Source organism: Stenella coeruleoalba, assembly GCF_951394435.1.
Source record: "Stenella coeruleoalba genome assembly, chromosome: 18".
Taxonomy (NCBI): Eukaryota; Metazoa; Chordata; class Mammalia; order Artiodactyla; family Delphinidae; genus Stenella; species Stenella coeruleoalba.
The window spans coordinates 18,156,514-18,178,492 of NC_137164.1; the positions used below are offsets into that span (position 1 = coordinate 18,156,514).

The 21,979-nt window shown below is 39.3% G+C and overlaps 1 protein-coding gene and 1 long non-coding RNA gene across 8 annotated transcripts in view; one reads left to right on the forward strand and one right to left on the reverse strand.

Annotated features, from left to right (window-relative positions):
• Positions 1–1,100: 1,100 nt before the first annotated feature.
• LOC307176773 overlaps positions 1,101–21,979 on the forward strand; it is a 77,799-nt gene continuing 56,920 nt past the window's right edge. For all 4 annotated transcript variants that reach the window (XR_013824885.1, XR_013824886.1, XR_013824887.1 and 1 more), the window contains exon 1: positions 1,101–1,436. This is a non-coding gene — a long non-coding RNA (uncharacterized lncRNA). The remainder of the gene's footprint in view (positions 1,437–21,979) is intronic.
• Positions 10,568–21,979, reverse strand: part of FNDC3A (fibronectin type III domain containing 3A) — a 163,906-nt gene continuing 152,494 nt past the window's right edge. For 2 of the 4 annotated variants that reach the window (XM_079903192.1, XM_079903191.1), the window contains one exon: positions 10,570–13,303. In XM_079903192.1, coding sequence (XP_079759318.1) covers positions 12,989–13,303 — 315 coding nt within the window. In that variant the 3' untranslated portion in view covers positions 10,570–12,988. Of the gene's footprint in view, positions 13,304–21,979 lie in introns of all 4 variants that reach the window. The other 2 variants (XM_079903193.1, XM_079903194.1) reach the window with 2 other exon arrangements.

Consider the following 21,979-nt stretch of genomic DNA (forward strand, 5'->3'; position numbering starts at 1 on the left):
GGCCCCATAGGTGTAACTTTCTGTCTCAGGAACTAGGAATATGAGTGTTCTCACTGCATTTCTGGGGAATGGAATGGAGATTGAAGGAAGTTTGTCCTTGGGGAATCCCTGAATCTTCCGTGCAGGGGTCAATGTGGGGATTTTCCTCAGGGAACTCTGAACGGAGAGATGAAGAGTGTGGATGCCGAAGTGCTCCCGGGGGGCACGGTCTACCGCTTAGTATGTGAACTTGGGCAAGTTACTTAATGTCTCTACTCCTCATCTGTAAATAGAGGTGCTAATACCAGGACCCACCTCACTGGATTGTACCTGCAAGAAAACATAAAGTCCTTAGCTCGGCGACCGACACATAGTGAGCTCTCTATAACTATTAGTTCTTATTAATCATAATAATAACAAAAGAATGAGGCTGTCCTTGGGTCCAAACTAGCCCCCATCTAGTTCTTTCTCTGGCCAAATCTTGTGCTTTCTGGTCCCTACGTCTTCACTCCTGCCTTTGCTCCATCTCTCTCTCTCAAGAGCCCATCCCGATTGCCCTTTAAGGGTACCGAAAATGTCACCCTTTCCAGGTCAAGTTTCCCCACCTCCTCATCTGGATGCAAGTGTCTTCTCTGATGCTCCTGGAGCCCTTGTTACCTCCTGACACCCCTGACATGTAGGGTTGAGGCATCACTGAGCAGACCCTTGCCGCTCACCTTCACCTCCCTAGGGAGCTGCCCCTAGGCTGCAGCCTCTTGCACCTGCACAGGTGCCTGGGGGCGGGCCACAGTACCACCTGGTCCTCAGGTGGAGTGCAGGATCAGCCTGGAGGAGAGGAGAGCTTCTTCGGCCCAACTGTAATAGGGAAGAACCTTTGTATTCTATTACAAGGTAATCACTAAAGAGACCTTGCCTATAAGCTTATATTATACATAATGGCCCATCTCTGGGAGCCCTGCCTCCTAGGTAATGAGCATTGAGCTAAAACACCTTTGTTGAGCTCCCGGGAAACATCCTAACCAGGCCCACCTGTGAATGACTGCAGGGAGGAAGAAATGAACATGACCCCTCAGGAGGCTGACTCGGGACCCGGAAGTGTTTGACTTTACTCCCGCCCCTTTTAGTAAAAACGAAGCTTGAATTCTAACTCAGGCAAGACGGTTCACCATCTTGCTCTGCTGGGTTTCTGAGTAAGGTTGCTCAATCTATTGGCCTTTTGTGTGGCGAGCAGTACCAGCTTGGACTTGGTGACGAATTGTGGTGCAGCCGGCCGGGGGCCTTGCTGCTCGTGGCTCCCGTCCGCTTTGGGGAATTTCCGGGTAAGGCCCTGGCAGCTGCCGGGACCACTTGTCCGGAGGGTCTTCCCTTCAGAATTCCGCAAAACGGCCGTGGCTGCCCCCCGTGCTTGGCAGCTGGAGCAAGGAATCGACGTTTGGGAGCTGACGGGCTACAGTAGGGTAAGTCGCTCCGGTGTGTAAAGCCGGGAACTTTATTTCCGCTCCGTTTGGGGCATTTTCTCCAGAATTAGCCAATTTGTTTTGTATTTGAGTGGGGTAACTGTAAGGAACGGCACCAAAGATGGAGGAGAGCTTAAACAAGCTTTATTTGGGAACGCTCCCGGGCGAGGTTCACTGGTCCGAGAGAAAGGGGCCAGAGAAGTCGCGCCCGGATGTGGGCGCGAACAAAATTTATAGGGGTGGACGCAGGGGAGGTGCTTGCTGTGTGAAGCAGCACTTTTTTGGTAATCTCTCGGGTGTTGTGTCAATGTCAGGTGTCGGTTGCATCAGCCTCAGAGCCGTTGGTTCGGCCCCTCGGGGAGCGGGAAGACCAGGGCCGAGTGGTGTGGCAATGTCAGGTGTCGGTTGCATCAGCCTCAGAGCCGTTGGTTCCGCCCCTCGGGGAGCGGGAAGCCGGGGCCGAGTGGTGTGGCAATGTCAGGTGTCGGTTGCATCAGCCACTTTGGCGGGGGTTCCGTCTGGCTCCCTGGGCCTTTCCCCGGACCTGCTGGCCTTACAGTAACGTGCTGGAGAGAGGAAAGAGTTGTTGGACCTTTACCTGATTTGTGAACCGGTTCATTTGTTTCTTTGGATGCCATCATTTGTGTGTGCAGTTTGTTTTGTTTGTCTTGAATTTCTGTCTTCAAAAATGGGAAATGTTTCAACTATCGCAAAAGAAAGTCCTCTGAGGTGCATTTTGGATAAGGGATCTGATTACAGCTGTGAGCCCCTGGGTGAAAGGAAGATGATATTTTATTGAAACAATGTGTAGCCACAGTACCTGTTAGGATCTCCACAAGGGGTTTAGGTAGGGTTATCTTGGGGCCCTGTGCACCATGTACTGCGATACTTGTTGTGTTAATTATGTAATTTAGGGTCTCCTGTGTCATTGGTATATGTAAAACCCCAAGACCAAACTTGAGGGTTTGTTTAGGATTTTCTGTTTGTCCTTTGGGTTTTTTGTTTCATTTTGTTTGATACTCTTTCTCCATTTACAGTCAAATCAGTTTTGTGATATTTAAAACTTTTTTACTAATGTCAAATAGAGGAAAGGAGCAGAAACAAAACAAAACCTGTCTGTTCTTGTCCAAGAGGGGGACATTCCCAGGAAGAAGAGAAAGATTCTACTTGGTTCCTGAAGTCACCAAAAGCTACGAATAGAAATAGAAGTGTTTTTTCCATAAATATTAGTAAAAAAGGGTTTAGCCGTCTAGACAGATGACCTTGATTGGTCCCATCTGCCAGAAACCCAATTGGAATCGAACCTCTTTTGTAACTGAGGGGTTTTACCCGATCAGATCATTGTACCTGATTCATGGCTGAAATTTTGGAATGGGAACTCTGAGGTCCCTGTGTTTGTGTGTTTGTACATGTTAGAGATGTACGGCATTGTCAAAATGAATTTGTAAAAGAGGGCTATTTAATTGGCTTAAAGGAGATGAAGCATTTAAATAAATACTCAGATGTAAAAAGCTGGTCAGAATGAATTTTGCGTTCACATGACCTGGGAAATATTCAGTATTGAATTAATATCTGGTATTAAAGTTGGCTTAAGCTTGTTGGTTTGATTAATATAGGCATGTTTTTAGAGTCATCAGCATTAAGTATAATACTTTTATTGTACCTAGGTTTACTAGAAATCAAATGACATTATTTCTATTACAAAGTTTGTCAGCAAGAAAAATAACCATATGACAGAGCTTTTAAGTAAATAAAATAGAGATAAATGAGGTAAGAGTTTTAGGTAAACTCTATAGGAATAATTGTATTTGGGGAATGTCTATCTAAAATAGTCTCTCCAGAGTTCTGTAACTTGAAACTAAACTAAGTTAAACGAAGAGAATTCATTGAATATCTGGGTCATTTCAAATAGGATAAAATATTAGAGCATTAATTGCTGGGCAGGTCTAAGTTTACCTACCTTTGCCTTCTTAGGAAAGGAAGACTAGAGTGTAAGTTTGTCAGTCAGGAAATGCTGTTATGATACACAGTTTACAATTACTTGCTTGTATTTTTACTAGAGGTGAAGGTTTTAAGGTTAAGAATTATAAGGTAAAATTTCAATATACAAAGTTGTAGGACGTGTGTTTTCAGCAAAGAAGGTATGAGGAATGAAAATGCATTTTATTAAAGGAAGAAGGTGGTTTTGTCCTAGAGCTGGTTGTTTATGAATGGAAAAGAAAGTGAGGGACAGATTAATATGGGTACAGAAAAATTGTGGAAGGATTGTGGAGGAGGAACAGCGAAAGAGTTTTGTGCATGGTCAGGATTGGCTAAGATACGATTGAACTTAATTAAGAAAATGAATTTTAAAGGTAAAGTGGTACTAGACCTGAATTTGGCTCTCTAAGAGGACAAAGGTTTCTTAAAATACCAGACTACTTTGGGTAATTGTGAGTTTCTTTAGGTGATCTATACTTACCATTGAGATCTTTTATTATCACTGGTTAAAATTTTTTGATATTTTTGACAAAATTCCCAAAGATCAAATTCTAAATGAAGTTCATTTGACCTCTAGCTAACTTTGAGGTTTTCCAAAGGGTCCCTGGAACACCTCAAATTATTTTTTCCATCTCACAGAGAGGACTATCAAACTAATTAGGCTTATTTAGTATGTTGAACTACATGGGAAGCACGGTCAAATAAGTGGTGATAAAACTTCTTAGATTGTATCATATGGGTAAACGTTATTAATATACACATTTTAGAAATTACATGAAATTCCTAAAATTCTGGTATATCCTGGTAAATGATAATCAGTCATAATTTTAGTAATTACCTTAAATCGTTGTGTATCACAGCAGTAACCAGGTTTCTTTTCAACTGCATTGTGATCCCTGTTGGTTGATGCTGAAGTAAAAAGGCATCCTTTTAATGGTTAGAAATGATCAATTGCTATTTATTTTACGGTGGCTTTTGAATGACTTTATAGCTATTTTGTCTTCACAAAATAGCGGGGTTTCATCAGCTTCAAAGAGTTGTACGTAAAAAAAGGATTGACTAGAGATTCTAAGGAATATTTGTTGCCTCTGTTCAGCAAGAAGTAGCCAGAGCCATTTATATCCCTTTTCCCACAAGATTCTGGAATGGACATTGATAGTGGGGAATTGTAATAGGGAAGAAACTTTGTATTCAATTACAAGTTAATCACTAGAGGGATGTTGCCTGTAAGCTTAAATTATTCATAATGGCCCATCTCTGGGAGCCCTGACTCCCAGGTTCGTGAGCATTAAACGTAAAGGCCTTTGTTTAGCTCACAGGAAACATCCAGACCTGGCCCACCTGTGAAGACTACCTGGAAGGAAGAAATGAACACATCCTCTCCGGAGGCTGACTGGAACCAGGAAATGTTTCACTTTACTCCCCTTTTAGTATAAGATAAACCTTAATCCTAACACAGGCAAGATGGTTCTTTGGGGCCCAAGTCCACCATCTTTGTGGCCTGCTGGCTTTCCAGCTAAAGTCGCTCTTCCTTGTCCCAACAACTCTTGATTTATTGGCCTGTCGTGCAGCGAGCACTACAAGCTTGGACTCTGTAACAGAGCCAACAGCCTAACACGCCACGCATCTGTTTCTTGCTTCCCAAGAGTCTGCCTCGCATCTGGGGGACGGTCCAGAGCAGTCTTCTCTCTTTGATGGCTCACTGTTCCACCAGTTCAAAGCCTGCTTTGATCACACGGCCTCTCTCTAAAGAGCAGATGCTCCCATAATCTCTGAGGCAGGGGAAGAGATAAAATGGAAAGTAGAAGCTTTAAACTGCTGTCTCTGGCTCCAAAGTCTCCCTTCTTGGATTCTGCGAACCGCTTTTGCCCATCGTTGGGCTTGTCAGTGGGGCTGCTAGCGGGTAGGGGAGGGGAAAAGGCACTGGCTCCTTCCTGTCTGCTCATCCCACGACGGCCCCGTGCCCTCCCGGCAGCATGGGCTCCAGTCTGCAGCTTCTCTGGGCACAAACAGAAGCCCTACCATCAGCAGCAGGCAGCAGCCACTTTCAGGAGTCTCAGTCCTGGTGCCCGGGGCTCCTCCTCCAACCTGTTAAGCTTGAAACCCTTAACATCTTTCCTTTGCTCCCAACCCCCAAAGTGGCAGATTTTAAATACGGCTATTACCTCAGTGCCACCTGCTTGCTTTTTCAGTCTTCTAACACTTGTTAACCAAATGCCCAATGTTAAATGATCCGTGTTAAATACCTAGTGTGGCATCTGTTTTCCTGATTGAACCCTAACGAGTACAGGGGTGAATGTCTTTTCTGCTCACACTTCACTGGCTGAAAGTCACCTGGCCAGTTCCAACTTCAGTGTTATGGGGGCGGGTGTGTGGAGAGTGCCCTGAAGGAGAATCAATATTTGGTCAAGAACCATGTGTTTTAGAATTTGAATTATGTGTTCCAGTAACTATTGCTGTGTAAAAAATTTTCCGACTCCTTTGTGGCTTCAGACAACCATTTTATTGTGCCAGTTCTGCAGATCAGGAATTGAGGGATGGCTTGTCTCTACCCCATGATGACTGGGGCCTCAGCTGTAAAGCCCCAAAGGCTGGGAGACAGTTGGGGGCTGGCGTCATCTGAAAGCTCATTCACTCGCTGGCCTGGGCCCAGGAGATGTGAGGACTAAGGGCACCTGCCCCGGGAGGCTGCAGCCTTCTGCACTTTGTCATTTAATGATACATCTTGGCTTTCTTTCCAGATTGGTAAATAGAAGGCTACTGTAATCTTTTTGCTATAGCTGCATAGTATTCAGTTGTATTGGATGTACAGTTTATTTAACCAGTCTCCCATTTTTGCTCATTTAGGTCATTTCCAGTCTTTTGCTGTTACAAACACGTCTGCAATGAATAGTGGTGTCTAATGTGTCACATGTGGGTGTAGATGAATATTTGTCAGTGAATTCGCCTCCTCAGAGTATAAACAATATGTAATTTCCCTTCATAGGGACTGTACAGCTTAAGCTATACCGGCGATGTCTTGTTTTTCTATACTTACCAATATAGTGTGTAATTCAAGTTTTGCATTTTTGCCAATGAGAGTGAAAATGGTTTTTCTGTGTTTTTAGTTTGTGTTCCTTTTGTGTGTGAGATTGAGTTCTTTGTATTTCCTTTTATGTGAACTGCCTGTTTTTATATTGGGTTATTAATCCTTTCATCTCCATATTTCAGAACTTACTACATTTTCCTATGTTAGAGAGAGTAGATTAGCCCTTTTCTGGGATATGTGCGCAAGTATTTTTTCCTGGTTTGCTATTTGCTTTTTTTTTTCATATGCAGAAGTCTTTATTTTTATGGCATTTAAATGATCAGCCTTTTTGTGACTTTTGTATCTTGAGGCACAAAAGGTCACCACCACTCCAGGATTATAAAGGAGTATTCCCACATCTTCTCATTTATTTGGTTTCATTGTTTACATTTAAATTCATTTGGCATTCATCCTGGTGTAAGGTGTGAGATACGGATCCAACTTTAATTTTTAGGTTGCTACCCAGTTGTACCAATATCATTTATTGACTTGATCATTTTTACTCCATTGACTTGAGGTGTCAGCTTTATCAAGTATTAAATTCTTCTATGTACTTGGGACTACGGGCTTTCTATTCTGTCCTTTAATTTTTTTGTACTGGTATTATCAGTTATGAAATCTTTATAATTTAGTGCAGCTAATCCCCTCTCATTGCTCTTTTTCAGGGTCTTTCTATTTTTATTTTCCCCAATGAATGGCAGTATTATACTCATTTATTTACAGTGGATTTATAGTATCTTTTAAAATTTGGTGTCCTGTTAAAAAAAAAGTTAATGATATTGTTATAAACTGCGTGTGCTCTTTCTAGAATAATGTGTACTCTCTGGACCCTTTGTAGTTTTACACTCCTCACCCCTCTGAGGTCATTTTGAGCCAGATTTACAGTGAATAGATTCCAAGTTTTTCATAGCATGACTGGATACTAGACTTCATGCTGGTTTTAATGGTCTGAATCAAAATTTAGAGAATCACAAATTAATTCTGTTAGTATTACTGCTTGAGCATTAATACATGAATTTTCCTCAAATGTTTTTTTAGGTTGCTTTTCAGAATATAGGCTGTGAGGAAAAAGGTCTTATATTACTGTATATGAACATTTCTTACTACACAGCTGCTGTCGTTGGTAAACTGAAACTGTAAAACGTAATTTCCTCTCCAAGACCACCGGGTCATCCTAGAAACATTAAGAGTCAGAGAGGGGCTTCCCTGGTGGCGCAGTGGTTAGGAATCCACCTGCCAATGCAGGGGACACGGGTTCGATCCCTGGTCCAGGAAGATCCCACATGCCGCGGAGCAACTAAGCCCGTGCGCCCCAACTACTGAGCCTGTGCTCTAGAGCCCGTGAGCCACAACTGCTGAGCCCGCGTGTCGCAACTAATGAAGCCCACGCACCTAGAGCCCGTGCTCCGCAACAAGAGAAGCCACCACAATGAGAAGCCCGCGCACTGCAACCCCCGACTCACTGCAACTAGAGAAACCCCATGCGCAGCAACAAAGACCCAATGCAGCGGAAGATAATAAATAAATAAATAAATAAATAAAATATAAAAAAAAAAAAGAGAGAGCTGATAACTTAGGCTTGGGCAGGCCAAATCATTTAATAGCTATCAATGACATCCATAAAGATTCAGTTGTACCATGCACAACGCACCGACTCAAAGGAGTAGGAACGCCCAAGGAGGTCTGGGAGGTCTGAAAAGGAAGTGAGAAGTTGGTCTGTGTCCTTAGAAACATGGACTTAAGTGAATTTATTTTATTGACTCAATGTCCAGGAGTCTCTAGTCGTGTGCTTTCTGTATATCAGTCTTTAGGAATGTCTTATAATCCCTTCTAGAAACTGAGGTGAAAAATTCACAGAAAACCAGCCATCTTAAAGTGAGCATTTCAGTGGCTTTTAGTACATTCACAACGTTGTGCAACACCCACCTACGTCTATCAAGTTCCAAAACATTTCCCAAATACAACTCCATACCCATTACGCAGTTTTTCCCCATTTCTCCCTCCTTCCAGCTCTTGGCAACTACTAACCTATCTTTATGGATTTACTTAGTCTTGATATTGCCTATGAATGCAGTCACACAATATGTGACTGGCTGTGTCTAGTTTCGTTCACTTCGCATGTTTTTGAGCTTCATCCACATTGTAGCTATATTCCCTTTTTGGACAAGTTAGCTTCTCTCATTTGTGGATGAATGAGTATTTAAGAGAATGGGTTATTCCTACGGCAGGGTGGAGGCTCAAAATGGGAATCAGTGTAGCAAAGGATGATATTCTAGAGAAAAGAAATTAGAGCTTCGTGTTTAATCTGTCTGATACGCCTGTACCAGTCTCCTAGTCTGTTTTCTTTCTGTTCAATACTTAGTGGGCTGTGGGCTGTTTTGGATGTGGGGAAGTGTTCAGCACAATGCCTGGCATACAGGAAGCTCTCAGTAAATGCTATCATAAATGCAATATTAAAGTCAACTATTATTTTGATTTCCTTCTTAGAATTCTGGGAGACAGTAGAGGGTAGTGGTCAAGTGTGGGAGCACTAGACCAATCACATGGGTTCAAACCTCAATCTCAGCTCTGTCACCTATTAGCCATGTGATCTTTGGCAGATGCTTGTTGCTCCGTGTTTCAGTTTATACTTAATGGAGCAATTAAGAGGATTATGAAATAACTAAGGTAAAGCCCTGAAAACAACACCTAGCACACACTGAGTGGCCAATAGACGCTATTAGGATTTGAATGGTCATGCGGCTTTAAAATCTATCCAGTTTTGAAACTTTTCTCTTGGCAAATTTCCCATAGCATCCTGTCACATAAGATGAAAAATAGTCCTTATAGCATCTAAACATTTGAAGGCACCACTCCATACACTGTAGGTTTGCTGATCCCAACTATTAAAATCTTAGTTGTTCTCTCAACTTCCCCTTTAAGAGTGTAAGAGAGAAAATAACAAATGAATAAAGGGATACTCTTGAGGGCATATAGATTATCCTAAAACTGTATATTTAAAAAGCGTTTAAAAAATACAAGGCACTATCATCACCTATGTTGATGGTAGGTGATTAGATTGTAGGAAGACTGGTGTTAGATTTTGGGGACCCATTTCCTCTTGCAGTCTGTTTGCCTAATTGAGCCACCATACACAAGGGATCCTCCTGCAGAGAATCTGTTCATGATGATGATGGTAAGGTACTTGCATTGGAAACCAACCCACAAAATGCTCAAGTACAATGTGTAATACTCCTATTTCCAATCTGCAGAAAAGAGGTGATAGGTAAGTCAGTATCATATTGTTCTCAAGGCTGGATTCCAACTCAGTTGCTTCCATGGAGTGATGCTCCTACATCCAAAGTTTATCTCCTCTTCCCCAGCCTAACACTGTAAACTTTACTGTGGTGCCTGCAGTTGTGGCAATTAGAGATCCACTTGGATTTTTTTTTGTTTAATTAATTTTATTTTCATTTTTGGCTGCTTTGGGTCTTCGTTGCTGCGCGTGGGCTTTCTCTAGTTGCAGCGAGTGGGGGCGACTCTTCGTTGTGGTGCGTGGGCTTCTCTTGTTGCGGAGCATGGGCTCTAGAGCACAGGCTCAGTAGTTGTGGCTCATGGGCTCTAGAGCGCAGGCTCAGTAGTTGTGGTGCACGGGCTCAGTTGCTCCGTGGAATGTGGGATCTTCCCGGACCAGGGCTCGAACCTGTGTCCCCTGCATTGGCAGGCAGATTCTTAACCACTGTGCCACCAGGGAAGCCCCACTTGGATTTTAAAAAGCAGTGTATCCCTGGATGAGGTCTGTGGGATGGAAATTTTAAAGAGATTGAGGAGGAATGTTGAATGTCTTGGTGCATGTGAGAACTTTCTGGTGTGGTATTAAGTAGATGGGAACGTTGAACTTTCTGGTGGAGAGCAGACCTGGGGGCAGATTGCAGTGCCAGTAATAGGAAGGTTCTGGGCCCCTGTAGGTGGGAAAGAGAAGGTACTAGGAAGTAGGTAAAGAATGCAGGATAGGTGAGGCATGGTCCGATTTTCTTTCCAATGGGAAGTTTACCTCAGACCCATCCTTATTCATTAGATATATTGTTTCCTTTATATATATATATATATATATATATATATATATATATATACACACACACGCACACATATATAAAAGAATACATATAATGTGCAACAGAATCGGTCACTAGGATAAAACTTGACCTTCTTGAATATGGATCCTCTCATGTTGACGATTTAAATATTTTGAGAAAACTGTTGTAAGCCAACTGCAAGAGGGGAGACCTTAACATTTCATTTTCCAAAAGAGGCAGCAAATAATGTTTATGAATACAATAAACACATCTCAAAAAAGAATGATACAACTTTTATTTTCCATGGATTTAAAGATATTTTTGCTACATAGTTTATGTATTTTTATGAGATTATATTTTTTCATTTGTATGAAGTTCAACCTTATACAATTTCAAGGTGATACGTTTGGTAGTGTATCTATAATCTTTAAAAAGTTTTTAGAGTTTTTGGAATGTACAGTATATGAGGTAAAATCAAGATTACATTAAAAATTGTTTCTCCTCTGCACTAATTTTGCAGTGAGGCTCAAATGGCAAGTACACTATTAAATGACATTTACTATCAAAAATAGGAGTTCATTTGAGTTACTATGAAAAACATAAGCCACTGCAACTGCCACAGTGGCACATTTTACAATTTTAGACATTCAACTATATAGAAATCTCTGGGCTATTACACTCAAACTCATTTGTACTGCCAAATGTGGCACTTTTAAGAAGTTTCTAGAAAACAATCTCAATCACTGTTTTGGGGGAAGTTAGCCTACACATAAGAGATTAAATTTAAATAAAATGTAAACATACAGTATTTTATAGTGACAGATCATTCTTACCACTTGGGAAGGCCAAGTTTATCCATTTCTTTTTTGAACAAAGGTTAATGTTTTTTCTACAGCACAGATCATTTGACATAAAACAATTATAATACATGCTCATTCTAATATAAGAAACTCTTCAGAGATCTTCAAAGCACAAAACATACGTCCTTTTTTTCAAAGACTGACAGAAGTGCTTAGTAATCACTAAACTGCTAACCTCAGCAACTAAAAATTAGTGACTCACTATCCTAAAATTCAAATAATAAATTAAAAAGTCTAGTTACAAGTGTTTCACAGATAACAGATGTGATAAAACAAGAATTTTAGATAGTTTCATTACAAACTATTATTACTGGCAGTCATGGACATCTATGCAAGATGTACAATGTGATACTTGACAAAATTCAATCTGATCACCCAATAACTCACAAATGCAAGCTCACAAAACATTAACGAATTATGTAATTGCAAAGTGCTCTAATGCAACATTAACCACATGCAATCAACAACTGGAACAGTATCCAAACAGACATTACATTAAACATTAGTTTTTCAAGAAAGAAAGCAGCTTGAAGTTTACTGGTGCAAATTAATTTTGTCTTCGGATTTGGTGCCCCAAACAAAAGGTTAGGTTTGATTATGAATTCTGATGGTGATGGCAGTAGTTATGGGAGAAGCAGCAAAACTTATGGGAGTTCTTCAAAATTAGCCTGTACCAGATAGATGGAGTGAGAGTGAGTGAGTGTGTGTGTGTGTGTATATATTTCTACACTTGGTATATATAAAGCCATATATGTACGTGCATGTCCTTATACACACACATATAGTTCAAAGGCTCACAAAACCAAATTAAATAGGTTTGAAGTTCAGAATTATGATTACTTTTAAAAAGTATGTAAAAGCCCTCTGTTCTTTTCCATGTTCTCAAGACCTGAAGATGGGTTTTTGAGTAAACATTAAAATACTTTTAGGCCAAGTAAACTGTATGTGCTTTCAAGTGACTTACCTGTGAATTCATGAATATATACTTATAATGAAGAACTCCACATTTATCAAACAAGAAGCTTCTTTTTCCCATGCATATTCTTTCATCCAGTTTTTGTCTGCTAAGCTCCTCCAGTTATTCATCATAATCCCACTTACCAAATTAAGACAAATGAGGAGGTAGAAATATAGCACTAGATTGCTTTCACAGCATCATACTTTAACATTTTTATATAGCATGTTAGTGTAAATTTTAATCATTCTGAATTTTTCACTAGGTAATAATTAAAACAAACAGATCAGGTTGTCACTGTTACACTCATGCTGACTGGTCAAAGTATCAATTATATATTGTTGCCTCTCAGAAAGTTTGTTTCACAAGAAGGCATGTCAAAAAAAGAAAAAAAGAAAAGAAAAGAAAAAGAGCCCCAACCGAACAAAAAACCGAAACGTGCTATTTCTGTGGCTTGCATTCTAATAAGGTGCCAGCCTCTACCTAACAATATAAGCATTAAAAATGGCAAAAATGATATACTATAGTCTCAATGCCAGTGCTAAATGTCACTGATTTTGTAAAAGCAATACAGAAATAATTTTAGTACATGACAAAATAAAATGTAATACAATATTAAAAATAAAGTTATATTTTCACTTGATTACAAAGTACTGAATGATAAAGGCAATCAAAATGGAAAAGAAAGCAAACAGCACAAGGATGACGGCTGCACACTGCTCGTCACTGAGTGCCCGCCGGGTCCTCGTGCTTTCCACAGTGTCTCTGTTGGTGCTGGCTGGTGGTTCAGTCCTCTGAGAGATGAAGAGCACTGTTGTGCTGTAGGGGCCTACGAGGTCCTGATGCCCCACAGGGTCTTGGCACTGGCGAATGGCACACACACGGAAACGATATTCACAGTTCAGCTGAAGGCTTGAATACCGGAATGAAGAGTCAGGCCCTTTGTAAATCTGATAGTAAGACATTAGAAAAAGAATTATATGGGAAGGCTGGGTAGAAAATCTATGTTAAAACTGGCTAGTTTTAGAATTATTTTTGACATGGAAGCTAGTGAGTGCCACTGCTTGTATCTTTTAAATGACATTTTAAAAATACCTATCCATTAAAGAACTCAACTGTTTGCTGTATAATGGCTGGAGAAATCTGAAAAGTAAGGATGTGATATCTACCCTCACAGAGCTTACAGACCAGCTGAAGAGTGAAGATGTGTCCCCAGAACAGCTAGAGAACAAGCAAAATCAGCCCACGGGCATTTCTCTGGTTTCAGCAAATGTAAGAAGTCAGACTTCTGTGAAATCATTCCATGAAAGGAGGAACAGTGTCTAACCTTGCTCTCCCATGATATCTTTGTATAACTGGTTTCTGTAAAGTTTCAAACAGATCTGCTAAATGAAACAATAAGTGAAAAAGGAGAGCTCTCTGTAGGTGTCTATGGCAAATCATTTTATAAACTTTAAAAGGAGAGATCCCTTAGAATCAAAGAATGGGATTTTAAAACCCAGCTCCTCTGGCTCATCCCTTAGAAGGGAAATAACAAGAATGGAATTCCATAGATTTTTCAAGAGAGTGTGCTAGTGATTGAGAGGATATGTACTGGAACTGGGGTCCAAGCTCTGCTCTACCACTGCACACTCCTCCAGGACATAATAGTTATCTTGTACGGTAATTATGAGAATGAAATAGACTAATACTTGTTAAAGCACTTCTTAGCACAGTGCCCAGCATATAGTGAGTGCTCAATATATGGAAGCTATCACTTCCACTACTGCACCCCTTCACTCATTCTCTAAATGAAAAGACCAAGACTCAGTGATTTCCCAGTTGAGTTTCCCCAGCTAGTTGGTGGGTTATATTAAGAGATCAACCAAAACCTGTGGGCTAGCATTCCCTCAAGCAATTTTAGTAGCCTCAGTTGTATCTGTGTTGTAAATCTACATTTTTACATACTGGTTTGCTTCCAAAGGAGAAAGGTAAGATCTTTCCCTCATTTTTGTGTCTCCAGAATATAGCATATAATAGGTACTTAATGAAAGGCCAGTAAATTAGTACTGTGTATACATCAAAATGTATATCAGAAGATACTGAGAAGATATATAAATGAACCTTTACTGAAAAAGTAAGCTTTAAGACAAATCTTAAAAAACTGCGGAATATGAGTTAGTTCTGAAGATGCATATGAGCATTTCAGGAAGTGAGAATGTAGAAATGATTTATGTCTCAGCGACAGTAAAAGGATGAACTTAAGTATATCAGAAGACTGTATTAGAAAGCAGTGTGAAACAGTATACATACAATGAAGTCAATTTAGTAAAAATAAAAAATATGTATTTGTCTTATGGGTATAATGGGTGATACTTATTTTTGTCTTTAAAATTTTCTTTACTTTCCATTTGTCTCCAAATGAGCGTGGTAATGTGATCAGGAAAAAAAACTCAACAAATGGCATGAGGGTGATAGGTGAAGAGATTTGACATTGAAAGGAAGAATATGTTAATACACTAGTTGGAAATTTAAGTTTAATTCTACAGGGGCCACTGTAGTGTGTGATATTTAAACTGTTTAAGGAATCCTGATCATAAGGCTGAGAGGGATTGAGGGAGTTGGGCAGGACAAGGGCTCTTGCTGAATTATGAGGCCCTGGTATAATTTTCATGGATCACTTAAAAAGTGACTTTTTATTTTAATAAAAGTTGGCAGGCAAAAAAAAAAAAAGTCTTCCAAGAGTTTAAAGCTTGGGGACCAAAATGATGTTAGTGTTTATGATCCTGACGAATGAGGAAGAAGTTGGAGAGGAGAGACTGGGAAGGAAGACGATGAGATCAAATTTTCAATTTTGTTTTAGATGTTGGGAAGATATCTAAACAGGGAGACATCCTATAGGTAACTGTAGACTCAGGACTGAAGAAGACAGATACATCTGCTAGAGCTGATTTTAAAAGTTTTATAGATCTAAGTGAAGCTATTCTAAAAGTCTCAAGCTCAAGATAAGCTGGGTTAGGCCTTAGAATGAGAAATAAGAATTAAAATGAGTAACACCATTTCCACCACCCCCTTTCATATTGACAAGATAAATTCTGTGACCCTAATAAACAAGAGGGCAAGTAAAAACTCTAATAAATTTATAATGTTTTGGTCCATAGCTATTGCTCACAGATAGTATTACATACAATTAAAACAGAAGAAAAACTAAAATATCCCCTTTATATTTGCTATCAATAACTATCCATTTACTTAGGCAGAATGTGGCAAATATAAATTAATGCAGATTTGTAGTTAAGAGGATGGCAGGTAAGACATTAATGTTTTCACTTTCTTTGCACTTTAACTGAGAAATGCAGACTAAAACTTAAGCTTGGAAAGTCTGTGCATATCTAGCTGGCCAAGAACTTTGAAACAGTACACCACCTGCAACAGAATTTACAGGAAACCTTTATAGAAAGCTTATCGAGTTTCATAAATTGGTATTTATCCTTACTTTAGCTTTGTGAATATATTTACACCATGGAGAAAATAACAACTGTGGAATTGGGGCCAATAAGACTGAAATCACTATTTTACCTATTTATATCTACCTCTATATCTACATTCTAAAAATCTATTTGGTTGGTGAGATTAATTTACCAAATACCCATACTAAAATTCAAGACAGTCCTTGTTGTTACCTTTTAAGGACAAGTATACATGTTTACTACCAAAGACAACCACTTTTGAAGCGTCATTATAGAGGAACAAATTCTGTTTATTTCTACTTTCTGTGTACATTACATATCCACAGTCTTATCTTATAATGAGTCATAATACAGTCTGTATTATTTATAGAAATTAGTGTAAGACAGTGATTTCAGCAATACATTACTATTAGACTGAATGCAGACTTACTCAAAACTTTCCTAAGATTTATTATAGATTTGACTGCATTTAAAAGTAATTAGAGTTGACCCTTGGACAACACGGGTTTGAACTGTAAGCGTCCACTTATACACAGATTTTTTTTCAATAAGTACAATCTACAGTACTACACAACCAGAGGCTGGCCAAATCCATGAACGTGGAACAGCGAACACGGAGGGCTGACCGTAAAGTTCTATGTGGTTTTTCCACTGCACTGGGGAAAAACCCTTGTGGTGTTCAAAGGTCAACTGTATTCATTAAGACAAATAATAAGGCATATGTTGTCATATAATTTGGCACATATGGTCACATAATGTGATCCTTCTGTAACTTATGAATGTATTATTGCAAATAATTATTTCCTAGTGATCAATAAATGAAGGGAACAGTAAAAACCCTCAAAAACAACTGAATATGGACAAATAACCACGTAATTCGTCTCTACCATTCTTCCCCTCTATTATTGTCCAGGGAGTTGTAAGTGAACTTGGAGCTTTAGAGCAATCTTTTTTTTGAATTTAATTTTTTTTTTATACAGCAGGTTCTTATTAGTCATCAATTTTATACACATCAGTGTATACATATCAATCCCAATCGCCCAATTCAGCACACCACCATCCCCACCCGCCACTGCTTTCCCCCCTTGGTGTCCATACGTTTGTTCTCTACATCTATGTCTCAACTTCTGCCCTGCAAACCGGTTCACCTGTACCATTTTTCTAGGTTCCACATATATACGTTAATATACGATATTTGTTTTTCTCTTTCTGACTTACTTCATTCTGTATGACAGTCTCTAGATTCATCCACATCTCTACAAATGACCCAGTTTCGTTCCTTTTTATGGCTGAGTAATATTCCATTGCATATATGTACCAAATCTTTATCCATTCGTCTGTCGATGGGCATTTAGGTTGCTCCCATGACCTGGCTATTGTAAATAGTGCTGCAATGAACATTGGGGTGCATGTGTCTTTTTGAACTATGGTTTTCTCTGGGTATACGTCCAGTAGTGGGATTGCTGGGTCATATGGTAGTTCTGTTTTTAGTTTTTTAAGGAACCTCCATACTGTTCTCCATAGTGGCTGTATCAGTTTACATTCCCACCAACAGTGCAAGAGGGTTCCCTTTTCTCCACACCCTCTCCAACATTTCTTGCTTTGTAGGTTTTCTGATGATGCCCATTCTAATCAGTGTGATGTGATACCTCATTGTACTTTTGATTTGCATTTCTCTAATAATTAGTGATGTTGAGCACCTTTTCATGTGCTTCTTGGCCATCTGTATGCCTTCTTTGGAGAGACGTCCATTTAGGTCTTCTGCCCATATTAGGATTGGGTTGTTTTTTTAATATTGAGCTGCATGAGCTGTTTATATATTTTGGAGATTAATCCTTGGTCCAATGATTCGTTTGCAAACATTTTCTCCCATTCTGAAGGTTGTCTTTTTGTCTTGTTTATGGTTTTCTTTGCTGTGCAAAAGCTTTGAAGTTTCATTAGGTTCCATTTGTTTATTTTTAAATTTCCATTACTCTAGGAGGTGTATCAAAAAATATCTTGCTATGATTTATGTCAAAGAGTGTTCTTCCTATGTTTTCCTCTAAGAGTTTTATAGTGTCCATTCTTACATTCAGGTCTCGAATCCATTTTGAGTTTACGTCTGTGTATGGTGTGAGGGAGTGCTCTAATTTCATTCTTTTACATGTAGCTGTCCAGTTTTCCCAGCACCACTTATTGAAGAGACTGTCTTTTCTCCATTGTATATCCTTGCCTCCATTGTATATCCTTGCCTCCTTAGTCATAGATTAGTTGACCATAGGTGCGTGGGTTTATCTCTGGGCTTGCTATCTTGTTCCATTGATCTATATTTCTGTTTTTGTGCCAGTACCAATATTGTCTTGATTACTGCAGCTTCATAGTATAGTCTGAAGTCAGGGAGTCTGATTCCTCCAGCTCCATTTTTTTCCCTCAAGACTGCTTTGGCTATTTGGGGTCTTTTGTGTCTCCATACAAATTTTAAGATTTTTTGTTCTAGTTCTGTAAAAAGTGCCATTGGTAATTTGATAGGGATTGCATTGAATCTGTACATTGCTTTGGGTAATATAGTCATTTTCACAATATTGATTCTTCCAATCCAAGAACATGGTATATCTCTCCATCTGTTGGTATCATCTTTAATTTCTTTCAACAGTGTCTTATAGTTTTCTGAATACAGGTCTTTTGTCTCCCTAGGTAGGTTTATTCCTAGGTATTTTATTCTTTTTGTTGCAGTGGTAAATGGGAGTGCTTCCTTAATTTCTCTTTCAGATTTTTCATCATTAGTGTATAGGAATGCAAGAGATTTCTGTGCATTAATTTTGTATCCTGCAACTTTACCAAATTCATTGATTAGCTCTAGTAGTTTTCTGGTGGCATCTTTAGGATTCTCTATGTATAGTATCATGTCATCTGCAAACAGTGACAGTTTTACTACTTCTTTTCCAATTTGTATTCCTGTTATTTCTTTTTCTTCTCTGATTGCCATGGCTAGGACTTCCAAAACTATGTTGAATGACAGTGGTGAGAGTGGACATCCTTGTCTTGTTCCTGATCTTAGAGGAAATGCTTTCAGTTTTTCACCATTGAGAATGATGTTTGCTGTGGGTTTGTCATATATGGCCTTTACTATGTTGAGATAGGTTCCCTCTATGCCCACCTTCTGGAGAGTTTTTATCATGAATGGGTATTGAATTCTGTCAAAAGCTTTTTCTGCATCTATTGAGATGATCATATGGTTTTTATTCTTCAAATTAATATGGTGTATCACATTGATTGATTTGCGTATACTGAAGAATCCTTGCATCCCTGGGATAAATCCCACTTGATCATGCTGTATGATCCTTTTAATATGTTGTTGGATTCTGTTTGCTAGCAGTTTGTTGAGGATTTTGCGTGTATATTCATGAGCGATATTGGTCTGTAATTTTCTTTTTTTGTAGTATCTTTGTCTGCTTTTGGTATCAGGGTGACGGTGGCCTCACAGAATGCATCTGGGAGTGTTCCCTCCTCTGCAATGTTTTGGAAGAGTTTGAGAAGGATGGGTGTTAGCCCTTCTCTGAATATTTGATAGAATTCACCTGTGAAGCCATCTGGGCCTGGACTTTTGTTTGTTGGAAGATTTTAATCACAGTTTCAATTCATTACTTGTGACTGGTCTGTTCATTTTCTGTTTCTTCCTGGTTCAGTCTTGGAAGGTTATACCTTTCTAAGAATTTGTCCATTTCTTCCAGGTTGTCCACTTTGTTGGCATAGAGTTGTTTGTAGTAGTCTCTCAGGATGCTTTGTATTTCTGCGGTGTTTGTTGTAACTTCTCCTTTTCCATTTCTAATTTTATTGATTTGAGTCCCCTCCCTCTTTTTCTTGATGAGTCTGGCTAATGGTTTATCAATTCTGTTTATCTTCTCCAAGAAACAGCTTTTAATTTTATTGATCTTTGCTATTGTTTTCTTTGTTTCTATTTCATTTATTTTCTGCTCTGATGATTTCCTTCCTTCTGCTAACTTTGGGTTTTGTTTGTTCTTCTTTCTCTAGTTCCTTTAGATGTAAGGTTAGGTTGTTTATTTGAGATGCTTCTTGTTTCTTGAGGTAGGCTTGTATAGCTATAAATTTCCCTCTTCGAACTTCTTTTGCTGCATCCCATAGGTTTTGGATCATGTGTTTTGTCATTTGTCTCTAGGTATTTTTTGATTTTCTCTGTGATTTCTTCAGTGATCTCTTGGTCATTTAGTAACGTACTGTTTAGCCTCCATATGTGTGTGTGTGTTTTACGTTTTTTCCCCCTGTAATTGATTTCTAATCTCATAGTGTTGTGGTCAGAAAAGATGCTTGACATGATTTCAATTTTCTTAAATTTACTGAGGCTTGACCTGTGACCCAAGATGTGACCTATCCTGGAGAATGTTCCGTGCACACTTGAGAAGAAAGTGTAATCTGTTTTTGGATGGAATGTCCTATAAATATCAATTAAATCTATCTGGTCTGTTGTGTCATTTACAGCTTGTGTTTCCTTATTTATTTTCTGTTTGGATGATCTGTCCATTGGTGTAAGTGAGGTGTTAAAGTCCCCCACTATTATTGTGTTACTGTCGATTTCCTCTTTTACGGCTGTTAGCAGTTGCCTTATGTATTCAGGTGATCCTATGTTGGGCGCATATATATTTATAATTGTTGTATCTTCTCCTTGGATTGATCCCTTGATCATTATGTAGTGTCATTCTTTATTTTAAAATCTATTTTATCTGATATGAGTATTGCTACTCCAGCCTCTTTTGATTTCCATTTGCATGGAATATCTTTTTCCATCCCCTCACTTTCAGTGTGAATATGTCCCTAGGTCTGAAGTGGGTCTCTTGTAGACAGCATATATATGGGTCTTGTTTTTATATCCATTCAGCAAGCCTGTGTCCTCTGGTTGGAGCATTTAATCCATTCACGTTTAAGGTGATTATCGATATGTATGTTCCTATTACCATTTTCTTAATTGTTTTGGGTTTGTTTTTGTAGGTCCTTTTCTTCTTTTGTGTTTCCCACTTAGAGAAGTTCCTTTAGCATTCGTTGTAGAGCTGGTTTGGTGGTGCTGAATTCTCTTAGCTTTTGCTTGTCTGTAAAGCTTTTTATTTCTCCATCGAATCTGAATGAGATCCTTGCCCGGTAGAGTAATCTTGGTTGTAGGTTCTTCCCTTTCTTTCATCACTTTAAGTATATCATGCCACTCCCTTCTGGCTTGTAGAGTTTCTGTTGAGAAATCAGCTGTTAACCTTATGGGAGTTCCCTTGTATGTTATTTGTCATTTTTCCCTTGCTGCTGCTTATCCTGTATGGGACTTGCTGCGCTTCCTGGACTTGGGTGGCTATTTCCTTTCCCATGTTAGGGAAGTTTTCGACTATAATGTCTTCAAATATTTTCTCGGGTCCTTTATCTCTCTCTTCTTCTTCTGGGACCCCTATAATGCGAATGTTGTTGTGTTTAATGTTGTCCCAGAGGTCTCTTAGGCTGTCTTCATTTCTTTTCATTTTTTTCTTTATTCTGTTCCATGGCAGTGAATCCACCATTTGGTCTTCCAGGTCACTTATCCGTTCTTCTGCCTCCGTTATTCTGCTATTGATTCCTTCTAGTGTAGTTTTCATTTCAGTTATTGTGTTGTTCACCTACCTCTTTGTTTGTTCTTTAATTCTTCTAGATCTGTGTTAAACATTTCTTGCATCTTCTCGACCTTTGCCTCCATTCTTTTTCCGAGGTCCTGGATCATCTTCACTATCATTATTCTGAATTCGTTTTCTGGAAGGTTGCCTCTCTCCACTTCATTTAGTTGTTTTACTGGGGTTTTATCATGTTCCTTCATGTGGTATGTAGCACTCTGCCTTTTCATCTCATCTGTCTTTCTGTGAATGTGGTTTTTGTTCCATAGGCTCTGCAGTACTGTAGTTCTTGTTTCTGCTGTCTGTCCTCTGGTGGATGAGGCTATCTCTAGAGCAATTCTGAAATTTCCGGTGCTTAAGCACCACTTGGAACTTAAGAACAAAGAAACAAAACCAGCAAAAGAAAAACAGAGTTGTGGGTTCCACTCCTAGACATTCAGATTTATTTGGTCTGCAGGCCACTCTGAGGAACAACTGTTTTTGAGAATCTCAAGTTCAGAAGTTTAAGAATGGAAGAAATTGTATAGAATCCAACAGGCCACTGTCCCAGCAACTGTTC